The sequence below is a fragment of the Rhipicephalus microplus genome, unplaced genomic scaffold, assembly GCF_043290135.1.
Source record: "Rhipicephalus microplus isolate Deutch F79 unplaced genomic scaffold, USDA_Rmic scaffold_42, whole genome shotgun sequence".
Lineage (NCBI taxonomy): Eukaryota > Metazoa > Arthropoda > Arachnida > Ixodida > Ixodidae > Rhipicephalus > Rhipicephalus microplus.
Window position 1 is genome coordinate 3,121,194 of NW_027464615.1, and position 18,895 is coordinate 3,140,088.

General features: G+C 44.6%; 1 protein-coding gene across 1 annotated transcript in view; it reads left to right on the plus strand.

Annotated features, from left to right (window-relative positions):
* LOC119167337 (uncharacterized) overlaps positions 1 to 18,895 on the plus strand; it is a 73,750-nt gene that overhangs the window by 22,357 nt on the left and 32,498 nt on the right. Inside the window, exon 4 of the mRNA XM_037418801.2 lies at positions 9,255 to 9,344. Coding sequence (XP_037274698.1) covers positions 9,255 to 9,344 — 90 coding nt within the window. The remainder of the gene's footprint in view (positions 1 to 9,254; positions 9,345 to 18,895) is intronic.

Genomic DNA, 18,895 nt, shown 5'->3' on the forward strand with positions numbered 1-18,895 from the left:
GTGGGAATAGCGAAGGCTTTCAGGCTCTTTAAAGCGTCAGCACTGCTTAATGACATCTTGAACTGCCAAACAGCCTTTAAATTGGCAGCAGTGGTTGCGGTCGTGAACAAGTCACTAATCTGCTGCTACTTTCGTCACAGAACAGTTTATGCGGAACTGTTTACGAGCCGAAGCAAAGAAAAGATATCGTCACTGCACGTGTATTGCCAGCGGACCGTTTCGTCACAACAGTGATTGGGGCTGTGGTGTGCTGCATCTGCCCTCTACCGGCCAAGTTCCCGCATATAAGCAAGCATCGCTGGCGCTGAATCACAATTGGCAGCAGCGGTAGCGGTCGCGAACAAGTCACTAATCTACTGCTATTTTTGTCACAGGTTGGTTTGATTTATTCACCCAACTATACTTCTTCTTTTGTTCCGTGAATATCGTTGCCGCTGTTGCCCAATCGCGTGCTGTTGTACAGAATGCCGATGAACGCCGAGTTGGCAAAAGAAATTGAGTGTTTACGCGCTGAGGTCGCGGCGATGCGCAACAGCCTTAGTATGGTCAACGAGCTTGTCGAGAGTGTTAAGAAGCTGAATTCTGACCTCGATGCTGAAAACAAGGCTTTGAAAGTTCAAAATAAGCAACTGATATGAAGGGTTTCTGAGCTTGAACAGTACACCCGCCTGAATAATGTAAAAATAAAAGGCGTCCCTGCAACAAAAGGTGAAAGCTGTCTGGCAGTTGTTCAGTCAATGGGTGATGCAAGATTGCACCTGAGGATCTTGATACTGTGCATCGTATGCCAGCCAAAAAAGACACGATCGTTATCGTGCGCTTCTGCTCCCGAAAAAAAAATGGCAGCATATCCACGAAGTGAATGATGGAAAGTGGGGCGAAGCATTCGTCCACACATTCGTTCTTGCTTACGTCCGTCCCTGCGTTCGTACATGCATCCGCCCCTGAGTCCGTTCATGCGTTCATCCTTGCATCTATCTGTCTGTGTGTCCGTTCGTCAATCTATTCAACTGTCCAAATTCATCATCTCACATCTTTTCATCTTATATTCCCCATACAGAAGCACCGCCATCCAGCAGACATTTCAAGGACTAAACGAGAGGTGGCACATGCATACTTCCTTACGGCTTGCACTTCGGGTCTACTTACAGAAGCACTGCCATCCAGTGGACATTCCAAGCACTAACCGAGAGGTGGCACATGCACAATTTCTTACGGCTTGCGCTTCGGGTCTACTTCCCACCTTTAACCACCTCGAGTTCATGGTATATACTAGTTAACTGTATTCAATTCACTGCTGCCCAACGCTCGCTAAACCTTTCCAAAACCAAGGAGGTTACGCCCAGCGAGTATAACGTAGCAACCTTTTTCTGTCAGACAGTGCTCAATGTACATGCCAATGGCTGCTAATGCGAAATGAGAGACAGGAGAATTCGGCTTTTACTTTCTTACGGCTTGCGCTTCGTATTCACTTCCCACCTTTAACCACCTCGAGTTCATTCATGGTATATACTAGTTCATTGTATTCATGGCACTACGGCTCAACGCTTGCTAAACCTTTCTGAAAGTAAGGAGGTTACACCCAGCGAGTATAACGTAGCAATTTTTTCTTGTCAGATAGTGCTCAATGTACATGCCAATGGCTGCTAATGGGAATCACAGCGCGCGTGTTAATTAAAAGCCGAATGCTCCTGTCTCTCGTTGCCCATTAGCAGCCATTGGCATGTACACTGGGCACTATTTTTTATTGTTCAACAACGCACAGAAGAAACTTCTCACCAGCACGACCATGGAGGTGAATATGTTATACTTGTTGCATACTACAATGGCTACGAGGAATGAACAGGTGCCGCTATAAAAAGACGGAATTCTTGAAAAAGGTAAGCAAGGGTCGCTTGACGACTGTGGCCGTTGGGTTTTCCCAAAACAATGAAAAGCCCTTCTATGCAAATGATCATCTCACGCAAGAAATGAAACGGCTGTTTGCACAGGCACTTGAACTGAAAAAAGCTAAAGGCTTGAAACATCTCTGGACTGATCACTGCATAATTAAGGCCAGAAGGACGGACGATAGTCGCGTCTACTGTATTTCTAGTACGGGTGACCTTGTCGTGTTCTCCTAGCCTACGAGAACTGCTGTTTACTGTTTCGGATTCTAAACCTACACAACAATCTTTTCTTGACAAACTCTGAAAAAACATTGCAGTGATAAAAACCCAAAGCTATCATTGACACATTTTAATATTTGCAGCCTACGTAAAAATTACAACACTGTCATTGCATTTCTTTCTTTAATTATTCAAAATTTCTCATTTATTTTGTTTTTCTTAAACGTTATTGTCGCCGGACGACCAAATCTTGCATGCACTATCAGGGTACAATGCCGAGTACCACTATCGCGCTACACCACGGGGCGGTGGATCCGCGGTTTTTAATAAATCGTCATTGTCATACAAACGCCGCAATGACCTTACGTTTTCTAATATGTTCTGTGAATCTGTATAGATAAAATTTGACAAGAGTGTTTGCTCAAGCAATGGCCGAAACACAGTATTAGGGTGCATTTATCATTCGCCAGCATCTTCACAGTCTGAGTTCTGTTTTCCGTTCCATAAGTTGTTGCACATTATTACGAACGAAAACAAAAATATCATCTACTATCGAGACATCAACGTAAACATTATCGACTCTACTAATTAGTCATATTCTGATTATCTCGAGTGTTTACATGGCTACGGTTTTGAATCTTCAATAACCACTCCTACCAGATGTGACATAGCAGGGTCTAATATGTTAATTGACCACATATTACCCAGTTTTGCTACAGACAATACAGAAGAAGCCATTGAGCACAGCATGACAAATCATTACTCTATATTCCTGAATTTGGGTACAGAAAATGAGAAGTGTAAGAAAAACAAAGAGAGGATATCTTTTAATTCTCAAAAATTCGTATCTATGGTACAGTCAATTGATTGAACCGTCGTAATAAATGAATGCTGCGCTGAAAAGGCTTATCAGCTATTTTTGACTACAGTTACACAATGATTGACGAATGCATCATGGTACATATCATAGCTCATCATTTTAGTAATCCCAGAAAACCTTGGGTTACAAGGGCGCTACTTCCATGATCTTGAAGAAGAACCACATCACAAAAGAGTAACTTGTGAGCCATTTAACTCTGAACTTAAAATTCGTTTCAAGAAATATTCCAACACGGTTGCAGCCGCAATCCAATGGGCAAAACGAGAATATTTTCAGAAAAACTTTGGACAATAGCAATGATACGAGGCGCAACTGGAAGGTCTCAAACTAATTCCTACATAATAAATATCTTGAGTAGATAACAAAAAATCGAATTGAAATAGAAACGTACAGCCATCCAACTGATATCGCCAATGCATTTAGCGAGTATTTTAGCAGTACCTGAGAATCTCTGAGAAATTCCCCAATACCAACATTACCTTGCCAGCCTTATTCTTTCTTCTTGCGACCTACGAGTGCAGAGGAAGTTCTTTGTGTTATAACTTCGCTAAAGTCCACGGGACCTAATCTTGACTCTGTTCATCCATCTCACATGAAGTTAGTCTAGTGAGCTATCTCCTGTCATTGCAGATATTGTTAGCAGGATGTTTAAAGCACAAATATTTTTCGATTCCCTAAAATTTGGTAGAATAACACCTGTTCACAAAAAAGGTGATCGCGAACTTCTGAGTAATTATAGGCCCATTTGTATTCTATGTTTCAGCAAAAATTGATTGAGCGTCTTATGCATACAAGATTAATATCCTACCTGACAAAGTTTGATCTGTTGACATATAAACGGTACGGCTTTCGGCCTGGCTATTCTACTGAGCTTGCGCTTCTAACACTCACCGATAAAATAAAAAGGGCAATCGACAAAGGCTTCGTAGTCGGTGGCGCATTCATAGATTTAAAAGAAAGCTTTTGACACAATTAATCACAAAACTCTTATACATAAACTTGAATCGTATGGCATAACTGGCCCTGCACTTCAATTTATCTCTAATTATCTGTTCAATCGCACTCAAGTTGTCCAGATTGACGGTAAAGTTACAGCAGCTAAGAAAGTAAATCAAGGTGTTCCTCAGGGCTCGATCCTTGGCCCACTGCTAATTTTGCTATTTATTATTGATCTACCTAATGTTTTGACTTCTACAGACTGTATCTTGTATGCAGATGACACGACCTTTTTTTACTTATGCTAATAATGTGGATAAGCTAAAACAAAACATTAACTTGGATCTGCATAATATAGGTTCCTGGTGTCGAATGAACATCTTACGAATTTATCCATCAAAAACCGCTTTTATGGTTTTTCATTCCTTCCCGAACGTCCTTTCAAAATCTAAATCTGTGCTTGTGGACGATAATTTAATTCTCATGTCCGACGGTACAACGTTTCTTGGTGTTGTTCTTGACCGCCATATGAAATTCAATCTTCACGCGCAGTCACTCACTCCCAAGATAACCTTTGGAATACGCGCCATAATCAAACCTCGTTCATATTTTCAGCCACACATAATCCAGTACCTTTATAACGCACATATTCACAGCCATTTATCTTATTGCGTATCAGCCTGGGGTAACACATATTCGACCCACCTCAACCAACTACAACGCCTACAGAATCAAGCATTTCGACTTATGACTTTCAGCCATTTCTTACCAATGCAACGCCACTTCATCAGAATTTAAAAATAAATATTCTTTGTCACCTCTTTAAGCTGAAGTTATCAGTTGTCATCAATAAGCTTTTTCGTAGTAATGTGCATATAGATGGCAGTGTCGTGGAAAGCTTTGTAAAGAATATTATTACTAGGTTTTCTGAGCTTGAAAACGGCCTTCTGCCTAAAGTTCGCACAAACTGCGGCACGTTCATCACTACATTTACGGGAATCAAGCTATGGAATTTCCTTTCTTACGTAATAAAATCATCTACCACAGAACATGCATTCAAAAACCAAGTAAAGAAATATTTTTGCAACAGTTATCTTCATCTTAGCAACTGCCTTTAAAGTAGCGATAACAATTAGAACATGTTATATTGTCCTTACGTTTTGTATTATACCTTGCGCTTGTTTGTTCCTCAAAGTTTTCATTTTTTGCCTTGCGAAACATATATGTAGTTTCTATTTTCGTTTTTTCGCACTGTGCTTTTTTTTCTTACTGAAGATACCGTAACAATTGAATGTTGTATATTTTGTGTCTTCTCCCGTTAACATAATATATGGGAGCCCCCCTGAGAGTTTCTAACTTTGGGGCTCTTTGTGTGTATTACCAATCCTGTACGTACTTTTCTGTAAACTGACATTGTTGTTGATTAAAACTTGAAACTTGAAAACATGAAAAATACAAGGAGGTGAAAGGCATCATAAGCGATGCCCTTCAGTGCTTGCGCTACCTTGTCGGCTTCAGTCATAACGGTATCAACCTTAAGGCGGAGGGTCAAGACATCTTGAATGTAGGCCAGGTAAGACTCCGTGAATGTCAGGACATGAGTACCATGCTCTTTCTCAGCGGCCTGCTTGCACACGGCAGATTGGCTGGACAACTCACGCAACTTCGTCCTAGACATGTCCCAGCTGATGAGCTCTTTCACGTTGCTGTTGAACCACGCCTTGGCCGTTCATTTCAACTAAAAGATACAGTTTACCAGCACCATGGTTGGGTCCCACTTGTGATTTTCATTCACGAGCTCGTAGAGTTGAAGCCACTCATCGACGTCCTAGCCGTCAGTGTCCGAAAAGTTGCCAGGATGTGGGGTGGAGTGGTCACAATGACCACAGTGGCGCCGTTGGTGCATGGGCATCCCTGTCGGTAGACATGTTGGAAGCGGGAACTAGGCGTTCGCTGCAAAGCTCCGTCGTGCTTTGCTACCAAGCACCTTCCACCAAAATGTTACGGGAGAGAACGTAGGGAAACGAGGTGAGTGTTGAGATATATTCACACGACGCCAAGCGTAAGCCGAGATAGAAAGCGAGGGCGCGCTCCACATCCCAGAATCACGTCGTGTTTTTAGTGGTCTCTCTTGCTTCTTCAGCGTTATGTAGTCTTGTAACAACTACCCAAGAGCTGACATATAAGAACGCCGGCACACCTACTCGGCGCTAATTATTTTTTTTCTAACGCTGAAATTCTGCGAACGCAAAACAACAATCACCTGTAAGCGCAAATAGGGACCTCCAGAGTAGTGAAGTTGTGGTTTCGATGGCGAGTGCCCGGGGCTTCACTGAAATATAGTTATTGGTGCCATAGAGTTAGACAGCTCGTTTTACATAAATTCTCATCTCAGCGCCGGCATCGTTTGTTGGGAGTCGAAATAAGTCAGCTTGTTCGTGAAGAAAAAAATTGAAAAGATGCAAATAAAAATAATGATGAAAGATTTTGGGTCTCAGTGAGTATCGAACCGAAGCTGTTTGCGCGGCAAGCAGGTGCTCTATAGCAGGTGTTTAAAAAAACAGTATGTGTGGCCACATTTCCAGTTTTTTTTTCTTTATTGCATGAATTCATCACCAGTAATTATGAACTACGCACAACATACTTCATCAGAAGTCAGGCAAATCACGCGTGCTCCTCTGCTAGAAAATGCAATGAAAACAATTTGCATGCGCCATGTATACATGTCTAACAGTACATGTTATATCACAGTAATACTGCGCGGTACAAGTTTACACGGCTATCACGCGTGTCAACATGGGATTTTCATAACGACTTCGTTTTTATGATAATAATGCTATGAAAAACACTCACGAGCGGTTTCACATAAAACTCTTGACCATGGGAACACAAGCAAATATGGATCATTATTTTCCTTAGTAAACAAGGAATAAGGAGCAGAGACCTGTGAATTGAAAGCATAGTGGTTACCTCTCGGTGGTACCTCTCGGGGGTACCTCTCGGTGGCTCAGTGGTGACAGGCCTCGCATTCAAGGCGTGGAGGTCCCACGTTCGATTCTGCGCGCCGGAGTCTTTTTTCTGAGTATTTTTCTCCCTTGCGTTTTCATTTATATAGATATTGATACATATTCGGTGCATTTCATCGACGCCAACGCCAGAAGCGAAATCTGGCCCTAGAGTGTCCATTTAATTGCTATCACAATAAAACAAAAAAAAAACGTAGGGCCTTGCGGAAACCCTGCAATGTTTCTCATTTTTCTGGTCTGTGTCTTATATCGCAGTGCGTCAAAACATGAAGGCAAAAAAATAAATCCTGTCATACTGCAACAACACTCATTTAATGACTACGGATTATAGGGACAGTTAAAAGTGAAAAGTTTGACAAAATACGAAATAAGTCAATGTGAATTTCTTACAGAACCCACTGATTTCGCGAATTGATTTCTGGTATTCCGAACGTTCAGCTAAGTATTTCGAGGAATATTAGCGTCTTAGCGGGCTATAATTTTAACAAACAGGTTGATAACAAAGACCTCTAAAGGGCCGCTAATTTTATCTGATAACGCAGATGTAACCTACAAAAAGTGAAAACGTAAGCAGCGTTGATTGTTATATGCCTTAGGTACAAGCTACGTTGCAATATTGTTTGTTCCGTCATCGAAATGCACGTCCTACAAAAAAGCCTACGTATTGGTATGTTTCATTCACGCTAGGTGTTGTTTTAAGCTTGCTATTTGTACCTTCAGTGATTTTCAAATGTGTGCAGGTGAGATTGTGTCACGTATGCCTAACAATTTCATTTTATTCGCCCAACAGGTATATCAGGTCACATCCTAAATCGCATGTCATACATATATGTCAAAAGTGGTCCTACGCTAAGTTTAGCATATACCAAATAAACGAGAAGACCACATTAGAGGCGCAAGCCACCTAAATACTTGGTAGACTGACAGATATTGCTGTTCACGGGTGGAATTTGAGAGCCAAAGCCCTGCCCACGCATACTGACCTCGTCGAAGGCCCGCCGGAGACCGAGTCTGCCCGGCTGGGCCCGACGTAAGAAAATAAAAGCCCTAGCCCAGCCCGGTCCCGCCTGGCACTATGAAGGTCTGCTGATAGACATGTCCTTAACCAATAATGTGAAAAACAACATATGAACACATCAACGTGAAACAACAAAGCAAAAACGTATGGCAGTCACTTCGTATAAAGCAATTACTAGCCGTTTAAAAATAAGCTCTCAAATAATTCTGGCTTCTGTGAAGTGCGGTAGTCCTCCGTCACATATTCTGCCCAACTTATTGTCCTTTGGGTGCTTGCACTGGTAGCCGGAATGTTCGTTCTTCCTGAAGTTTAGTACATGAGATATAGGAAATGGGATAACTTTGTGTATCATAAACACAGATATCATCATGTGTGATTTCATCCTCTCTCCTAGTAGTTAAAGAAAACAGAGTCGAAAAAGAGAAGGGTGTGCGCTTTCAGAGAAGGCTCTGTAAGGTGGAAACAAGTTCTGGCAAGACGCCTGTATTTTGAGCTTTGCACCTGGCATGACCCATCCATCAAAGTCAATCTAGCCCGAGCACGGCCTGGGCCTGATATAATAAAACGTCAGCCCGCATAAACCTGTCGTTAATTTCTGGTTCGGGCCCGGATTTGTGCCCAACTTTACAGGCAGACAGAAACCATGCAAGTACTTTTGGTGAGCAAACAAATAATTCGTGTTTGAAAAATAAGCACTAGGATTTTGTCGTTGAACATGTTGTTGTTGCATTTCTAGGTATCTGAAAGCCTGTATATTTATGAAGATGTCATTCTGCGCTAAAACCTATATGCGAGACAGGGTACTTGTGTCACTGCTAATATTATTCTTCATTTGTAGTTTCATCGATTATTAGTTGTGCGTATTTATTATAGAAAAGTCACTTTTTTTCCTGTACCCATCTAAAGTGCTTTTTTAAAAAAAGGAGCACAGACAGAAGAGATTGCAAGATTACTGAAAAGACTAACTTGAATTGCGATCTCATTGGTAGCTAGAGAATGAAGTTGTAAATTTTTAAGTATATATCCACTAATCGTGCAAATACATCTGCTTCAGTAGTTTTGCGTAAATGTTCCCGTTCCTGACACTTCAATAAAGAGCATTGTGCGCCACGCTAAGTAGAAGGCTTTCTTCAGAAAACCAGTACTACGAATTGGTTCCTAAACCAGCTGAAGTTTTTTTCGCTTAACCGAAGTTTAACGTAAGCTAATCAAAAGAAGATAAACGCGAACTAATTGCATTACAGCCTATTTGTATGTAATTCTTGTGTCTTTCTGTTCAATTTAAGGAGGCACGAACAAATCTATCGAAGAACTTTCGAAATCGTTTGGCAATAATACCTGCGGCATCTTTTTCGTATACCCGTGGACGGAACAAGGTACGCAAAAAAGAAATTGAACTTGCCTACGTTTTGATATGTTTTGACGTTGCACAAGTAACCATTGTGTTCCAAACCACCATTACGAAATGAACTTCTATTTTCTTCCGAAGTAGACTTTAGAACTGACCTAAAAGTGCAAGGATCTAATCCAGTTTGCGACTGCCACACTTCGACAGACGCAAAACTCTGGGAACATGTGCGTTTATGTTCAGCTGTATATTAAGAGCTCTTGGTTTTTGAAGTTTCTGACGCCTTCCACTGCTGCATATGTAACAGATCATATGAATTTTGGACGTAACGCCACCATACTTAGAATCGCTTCAACGTTTAAATAACGCTTGCAAAACGCACACCTACATTTCTTAAGCGAGCCTTCTAGTATTGCTTGTTAAGATGCAAGAAGGCAGCCTTAAAGACACTGTGCGTTGACAGTGTTAGTGCAGTGAGACGGTCACCGATGAAAGACTAAGACGGTCACCGATGAAGCAGGATGCAGCAATGCCTTGCCGGGTTTATTGTCGCCGCTTATATTAGGCATAATCGGTCGGTGCGCACCGGAGTGCGCATCATGAGTCATGGTCAGCATGACCCAGCACGATACATCTCCCATCCTTTTTTTTTAACAAGGCGTAAAAAAGAAGTGCAATGCGAGAAAAACACAAATTCAACAGTATTCCGCCGGAACTAGCCGCTAAACTATTTGAGCAAAGTTGGGGCCGTATGCTAAACGTCTTGGTTCCTCCCTAATGCGCGCGGATCTTCTAGGTGCCGGCGAAGTCACGCGAGGCGGGCTCTGATGTGGAGGCTCTTCTGCGTCATCATCTCCGACGTCAGTGTCACTGTCGCTGGAGTACGTAAATGGCTCCGAGGTTGCCAGCAGCTGTTGGCGGTTACGCCGCAGCGTTCTCCCCTCTCCTGTTGCGACGTTGTAGGACCTCGGGGCTACTTTTCCCAATACCTTAGCCTTTTGAGACCAAGCCTGGCCTTTCACGCGAACCACGTCTCCCGGTAGGAGTGGTCTCAGCGGTCGTCCAGACGACGTCTGCTGGCGCTTTTTTACAGGACTCTTGGGCTGCAGGTTGAAGTCGGGGATCCTAGTGCGTATAGGCCTGCCCTGCAGAAGTTCCGCCGGCGACCGGCCATCCTGCAAGGGAGCAGAGCGGTAACCAAGTAACCCAAGCCAAAAATCTTCATGTGTGGTCCCAGTCTTCTTAAGCAGCCGCTTTATAATTTGGACACCCTTTTCTGCTAGCCCGTTGGAACGTGGAAACATTGGGCTCGAAGTTATATGTTTGAAATCGTACCGTCTGGAGAACGTGGCGAATTGGTGACTTGCGAACTGGGGGCCGTTGTCTGTGCAGACTTCCATCGGTATTCCATACCTTGCAAAGATGGCTGCCAGCTTGTCGATAACCGCAGTTGCCGATGTCTCCTCGAGTTTTTCAACTTCTGGAAAATTGGAATAGGCATCAAAAACAGCAAGGTACGTGGCTCCAGCATAACAAAAAAGATCTACGCCCACTCGGTACCAAGGGTGATCAGGAGGGGTTCGTAGCAAGAGGGGCTCGTCCGGTTGTTTGTACGCATAGGTTTTACAGACAGCACAATTCCGTACAACGTCAGCAATGTCAGAGTTCAAACCAGGCCAAAATACTAGACGCCGTGCCCTAGCTTTGCACTTATTTAAACCCAGATGGCCCTCGTGAATGCGGCTTAGGGTTTCTGGACGCAGTTTCTTTGGTATAACTACTTTACAGCCCTTCAGAAGAATTCCGTCGACAACTGAAAGTTCAGAGGCGAACGGCTTGAGTGTTCCTTCGAAGTCTTTGTTTAACGACAAGCTTTCTACTACCGCACGTAGCTCCGGGTCGTTAGATGTTTCCTGAGACAAAAGCTGTTTCGTTCTTTCACTCACTAAAGATGACAAAACGGCCACTGCGTGTACTTGAATGTCGCCAAAATCCACTGTGTCTTCACGCTCTGACGGTGTGGCCCTTGAGAGCATGTCAGCAAGGACCAATTCTTTGCCTGGAACAAACTGTAGAACATAGTCGTATATTAATAAGCGCAGAAAAAATCTTTGAAGTCTTGGGGGCATGTTCCCGATATCTTTGGACGAAATGGCTAGCAACGGTTTGTGATCGGTGTCGATCACAATTTTCCTACCGTACACAAACTGGTGGAACTTCTCGCAACCGTATGCTATACCCATCGCTTCTTTCTCTATTTGAGAATAACGCTTTTCAACGTCGGTCATGGCTCGTGACGCGTAGGCGATAGGACGCCAGCCACTGGAGTGTCGCTGGAGCAGTGCGGCCCCTATGCCATCCTTAGATGCGTCTGCCGTTATCTTTGTCTCTTTCGCGGGGTCGAATATAGCGAGGAGCGGGGCAGTGCGCAGCGCTTCGCAGACTGCGTGCCATTCCTGAGCGTGTTTTTCGGTCCAGTCAAATACGGTGTCCTTCCGTATCAGGCTTCGAAGAAGCTTCGTTCTATCAGCGAGAGTTGGCACATATTTTCCAAAATAGTTTATTACTCCAAGCATACGTTGTACGGCAAGTTTTTCAGTTGGTACGGGCATTTTGCTCAAACAGTCTACAAGAGCTGCATTTGGACGAATTCCTGCTGAGCTGATAACATCGCCCAAGAAAACTATCTTCTGCACTCCAAACTGGCACTTCGCCCTGTTGAATGTTAGCCCTGCGCGTTGGGCTGCGCATAGAGCGGCTTGAAGGCGACTGTCATGCTCTTGCTTCGTTGCTCCCCACACGAGAATGTCATCAATGTACACTCTAACTCCGGGTAAATGGTCAAAAATCTCGCTCAGTGTTTTCTGGAAGACTTCGGGGGCAGATGCAATGCCAAATGGAAGTCTAAGAAATCGGTAGCGCCCGAACGGCGTGGCGAACGTGCATATCTTTGAGGTAGGTTCATCAAGGGGAATTTGGTGAAACCCTGCGTTAGCGTCTAGTCGACTGAAGAAATTCGCACCAGACAGCTCCGCCTCAATGTCTTCGCGTTGTGGCATCTGGTAGTGTTCGCGTTTCAAGCATGCGTTTACGCTTCTTGGATCCATGCATACCCTGAGGCTACCGTCTTTTTTTCTTACAATAACAAGCGGGCTTACCCAATCAGTTGGTTCGTCCACCTTGCAGATGATGTTCGCCTGTTCCATGCGCACCAGCTCTTTCTGTAGGGGTTCCCGTAAGGCCAAAGGAACGCGTCGCGCTGCATGGATCACTGGAACCGCATCGTCATGTAGTACCATACGATATTGCCGCTTCACGCACCCAGTGCCTTCGAAGAGGTGGCTGAATTTCTGCGTCGTTGGGAGAGACCGTTGCGTCATTGGAGTCATCCCTTCAGTGGTTACGAAATCAACCACCCTGGAGACAAGTGCTAGAGATTCAGCCAGTTCGAGACCTGATATACTCTGGCCCCGCTTCACAACGAAGAAATCTGCAAGGCACCGACGCTCGTTGATCGTAATCACCTGAGTTGTCACTCCGTAGTGCATGATAGCGTTTCCGCTATAGGATCGTAAAACGGAATTACTTGCCCTGAGGGGTGGATTCGTTCGGAATCTTTTGTACACTGACAGTGGTAATAAATTGGCTTGGGAACCAGTGTCTACTTTGAATGCAACTTCTTGCTGTCCAACTTGGGCCTTAACAATCCAATCTGTTTTCTGGATTCCGCACACGGTGACGTCCAAGATTGCAAAGTCTTCCTTTCCCTCTTGTACTTCGTCGACCTCATACTTTCTGCAACAAACCGCAAAATGATTTCGGCCTGCGCAGGCGCGGCATATTTTGCCAAAGGCGGGACATTTCCTAGGCTCATGTCTTCGATTGCACTTGCAGCACTGGACAGGAGCTTTCCGGCCTTGGGTGCGATGTAGGTAAGGTTTTCGGTGGCGTCCACTCTTGCTTCGTTACCTTGCCATGCTTCGTTTTGCTTGTTCGCGAGCTCTGCTGCTTTGCAGATTTGTTCGGCCTTCTGGAGCGTCAAGTCCTTCTCGCGTAGCATCTTTTCTCTCAGTTTAGTGTTCCAGGAGCCAAATACGATTTGGTCGCGTATCATCGAGTCAGCAAGCGGACCGAAGTTGCAATACCTTGCTTGCTTGCGCAGGTCTCTTATGAAATGTTCCACTGGTTCAGCTTCATCTTGCGTCCTTGTCCTGAAGACATATCTTTCGTAGACTTCGTTTTGCTGCTCTGCACAGTACTCTTCAAATTTCTTTACCACAGTCTGGTAGTCTTGCTTGTTCTCGCCTTCTGCGAATGTAAAGTTATTGAAGACTTCTAAAGCGTCGTCCCCAGCAGCAGTCAGGAGCCTGGCTGTTCTAGCAGCTTCTGTCAGTCGTGTAGCTGGCTCTGTTGCTTGTAGAAACAATTCGAACTTTTGTTTAAAAAGCTGCCAGTTCTTCTGAACATTTCCTGTCAGGCATAGTCGGTCCGGTGGCTTCAGTAGTTCCATGATTGTCGGCACCGGCGAAGCGATGTGGTAGCATCCGCCGTCGATCCCACTTCTGACACCATGTATCAGACCCAGGTAGGCTGATCAAAGACTGAGACGGTCACCGATGAAGCAGGATGCAGCAATGCCTTGCCGGGTTTATTGTCGCCGCTTATATTAGGCATAATCGGTCGGTGCGCACCGGAGTGCGCATCATGAGTCATGGTCAGCATGACCCAGCACGATACAGTGTACACAACGCATCATACGTACATTTACGTTCGTAATGACTGTTAGAATATTTTTTATGCGAAACTAATATTGCAAAACAGTGAACGTAGTTCTACGGGGCACCACTATTGAACCAAATGAGGAAGAACGTGAAGTTTCAGCTTTCGTGCAGACTGTGCTCCATCTTGTATGTCTGTCAGTTTATCCGCAGTAAATATGTTTACTACGAATAAACAGGCAGGCGTACAAGATGAAGCCCAGTCTTCAAGAAAGCTGGAGCGTCACCTTTTTTCTTATCAAGTTCATCTGTGGTGCCTTACAGCATTGTTTGCGAAATATTACAGCATATCCGCTAAATTTCATCTGTTGGGAAAATTCTGCGCATTCTTGCGCGCGCGCGCGTGCGTGTGTATGTGTGTGTGCGTGCGTGCGTGCGTGTGTGTGTGCGTGTGCGTGTGCGCGCGCGCGCGTGTGTGTGTGTGTGCGTGTGCGTGTGTGTGTATGTGTGTGTGGGGGGGGAGCATGAAACTGGCCATTTCACTTGTAAACACTGCTTTGCAGGAGGCTTAACTGAATAGTGGGCACAATACCTGTGATTTTGCCATTTGCGAACGAGGCTCTACGCCAACTATCCTGGTGGCCAACCATAACACATATTCTTGCCGGCAGGCTACATGTATTCAGTACAATGCACCTTACCGTTGACCAGATCATTCAGCCACTTAATGCACCGAGCCTTTTTCTATTTTGAATATCATTCATATCCTGGTCACAAGTTTATCCCCTAAAAAGTTTCGCCTTCATTGGCTGTGATTGCATTCTTCACCGTAGTAGCCAAACGGTATCTGGTGTAGGTACGACCTTTTTAATGTTCCACCCGCGCTTGTAAATTCATAACTAAGCCCAGGAAGGAAAATGTGGCTAAAAAGAGCCATTCTTTCGTGAAGGCAGCAAGAGCAACCAGCTGAGCACAGACCCTTCATACACAACAGCACAAGAACCAAAATGATGATGAGAACAGCCAAAATGATGACTGCTCTTTCTCCTACAATAGTCGTCTTGCACCTGCCCATGAAACCGTGGATTGCCTGCGGATCTCAATTCAGGTCCCTAAAATTCAGCTCAAATATACGATCAGATCTCTTCGAAATTTGTCTCCGCAGCAACGAGGATTGTTAACATATTCGAAAGGTGCACGTGGCGAATAAATGGCGCTTCGGTGACTGTTGCGCATCGGTGGCATGAGCTGCGCTGCCGCTGGGAGGCGGCACTCACCAGCGATGAGCTGGCCGATCAACTTTGGGCCGTCTGGCAAGCTGAAGATGCCACCGGGTCCAAGAATTTCGAGCGGCCACCTGAGGCACCGCCATCATAATCAACGAATGTTAAGACGGGACAATGGTTAATCCCCTCTTACCGCACCTCGTGTGATGAAAACTATCGGACTTTATTTATTTTACTGATTTATTTAATACCAGACAGTGCAGCTGGTCATACCCTTGTCTCAGACAACTTTATTGGATGTTTTTGGTGCCCATAAATGGCGTCGATTGCTGACGTTGCACGCAAGCAAATCCAGCAGCCCCTTGGCAGTGCTCGGCCAGGACAGTTGAAGGTGTAACTGGTTAGCTATTTGAGTGCAGTCTATTTTCATTTTTCCCCTTCGGTGCAACTTAAACATGCCACATCAGTCCAGTCCCAACGTGAGATACCACCACCACCAACGACGCTATCTCTCCCCCTTCCCTCTAGCCAACAAGCACATCCCACCGAGAAAGACTGGCCTTTGGTGTACCTCCCGCCCCTGCCTTATTTGCACCACTGCTGAGAAGCCGGCTACACGCACACGCACTGCCAATACCTTGAGATAAAAATGACCGCTTAAGGCAGTGAACGAGCCGCATCTACCGCCACGTGAGCGCCTTCATGAAATCGATGGATAAATCTTCGGATATATACAGCAGAATGTTGGCCCGATTGCGTGTAACAAGAGGATACTGACCAACGCACAGCAAAAACACTCTCAACCGGTACACGTGGGCGCAGGCTACAATCTGCACACCTTTCATTAGGGGCCATTTTGGGCCATCCCACGAGAATGTGAAAGAGAACGAGTAATGACGTGAAAGTATGTACACAAAATGTGACAAACAAAACTAGAAAAGTGGTATTGTTTTAAAATATTGGGCGCAGGCCAATGCTGCGCAGCGCTCCTCAGATTCCCTCCCCGTCTTTGCAACGGCTGGAACGGCTCACCAAGAATTGAATTTCTGCTTTGCTTGGCGAAAAATTTGCAGTGCTTACGCATAGGCCGAATTATTCAGATGCCTTTATATAGGCCTTAACTCTTTCCCTCTTCTACTGTGTTTTCATGTGGAAAGAGGCCACGTTTTGATATAGCGAAGCGCTTCATCAGCGCTATTTGCTGTGAGAGACCATAATTTGTGGCACGCTGATCTGTCCGCATGCATAGTGGTGCTCTCACTGTTTTGTTTAGGCATCTACCTGTTTGTCCCATATAATTGTTGTTGCTTTTCAGGTGAACGCGTTAAATCACGCTGACGGAGATTCAGACAAGTTTGGTAAAAATCAGAGCGAAAGAAGCATCTAACTAAGCTCGCGTCGCCAGTTTCCAGCAGCAGCGCGAAATTCAGCACCGACGGTTTGTCGTGAGAGCGGGCGCAACGAAAAAAAGCATAAAAATGCCGCTAATGCGTATCCACTCTCTCCGTCCAAAGAGCCACCGCCAACAAGCCCTCTCAGATGTGGCTGACGCCGCGAAAGAAGCACACCACAGTGACACCATAGTCTCCAAGGCGGTAGCCAAGTCGGACTACTCTCGGCTACGACTGCGGCTGATGCTAACAACGGCCCGCCCTAAAATACGAGTCATCATCATCATCATCATCATCATCATCATCATCAGCCTGACTACGTCCACTGCTGGACAAAGGCCTCTCCCATGTTCCGCCAGTTAACCCGGTCCTGTGCTTGCTGCTGCCAATTTATACCCGCAAACTTCTTAATCTCATCTGCCCACCTAACCTTTTGTATCCCCCTAACCCGCTTCCCTTTTATGGGAATCCAGTCAGTTACCCTTAATGACCAGCGGTTATCCTGTCTACGCGCGACATGCCCTGGCCATGTTCATTTCTTCTTGATTTCAGCTATGATATCCTTAACCCCCGTTTGTTGCCTAATCCACTCTGCTCTCTTCTTGTCTCTTAAGGTTACACCTACCATTTTTCTTTCCATTGCTCGCTGCGTCGTCCTCAATTTAAGCTGAACCCTCTTTGTAAGTCTTCAGGTTTCTGCTCCGTAGCTAAGTACTAGCAAGATACAGCTGTTATATACCTTCCCCTTGAGGGATAGTGGCAATCTACCTGTCATAGTTTGAGAGTGCTTGCCGAATGTGCTCCACCCCATTCTTATTCTTCTAGTTACTTCAATCTCGTGGTTTGGCTCTGCGGTTATTACCTGCCCTAAGTAGACATAGTCTTTTACAACTTCAAGTGCACTATTACCTATCTCGAAGCGCTGCTTCTTTCCGAGGTTGTTGTAGATTACTTTCGTTTTCTGCAGATTAATTTTAAGACACACCTTTCTGCTCTCCTTGTCTAACTCCGTAATCATGAGTTGCAATTCGTCCCCCGAGTTACTCAGCAATGCAATGTCATCGGCAAAGCGCAAGTTACTAAGGTATTCTTCATTAACTCTTATCCCTAACTGTTCCCATTCTAGGCTTCTGAAAACCTACTGTAAGCACGCGGTAAATAGCATTGGGGAGATTGTGTCCCCTTGCCTTACACCCTTCTTTATTGAAATTCTGTTGCTTTCTTTATGAAGCACTATGGTAGCAGTTGATCCCCTGTAGATTTTTTCCAGAATGCTTATATATACTTCATCTACGCCCTGATTCCGCAGTGTTTGCATGACGGCTGACATTTCTACTGAATCAAACGCCTTCTCGTAATCTATGAAGGCTATGTATAGTGGTTGGTTATACTCTGAGCATTTCTCTATTACCTGATTGATAGTATGAATGTGGTCAATTGTTGAGTAGCCTGTTCGAAATCCTGCTTGTTCCTTTGGTTGATTGAATTCTAATGTTTTCTTTACTCTGTTAGCAATTACCTTTGTAAATAGCTTGTATACTACAGAGAGCAAGCTGATCGGCCTGTAATTCTTCAAGTCCTTGTCATCTCCTTTCTTATGTATTAAGATGATGTTAGCGTTCTTCCAAGACTCTGGTACTCTTCCCGTCAGGAGCCACCTCGTAAACAGGGTGGCTATTTTTTCTAACACAATCTGTCCTCCATCTTTCAGCAGATCTGATGTTACCTGATCCTCACCAGCAGCTTCGCCCCTTTGCATGCTCTGCAAAGCTTTTCTGACTTCTTCTATCATTACTGTTGGGGTGTAATCTGGGTTACTGCTAGTTCTTATAGTATTAAGGTCGTGGTTGTCTCGGCTACTGTACAGATCTCTGTAAAACTCCTGCGCTATTTTAACTATCCTATCCATACTGGTAGTTATTTTGCCTTCTTTGTCTCTTAGTGCATACATCCGACGTTTGCCTATTCCAAGTTTCCTCTTCAATGCTGTCACACTTCCTCCGTTTTTCAGAGCGTGTTCAATTCTCTCCCTGTTATACCTTCTTACATCGCATACCTTACGTCTATTAATCAACTTCGAAAGCTCTGCCAGTTCTATTTTGTCTGTTGTACTTGACACTTTCATGATTTGACGCTTCCTAATTAGGTTCTTCGTTTCCTGGGAAAGCTTGCCAGTGTTCTGTCTAACTACCCTGCCTCCAACTTCCACTGCACACTCCGTAATGATACTCGTCAGATTATCAT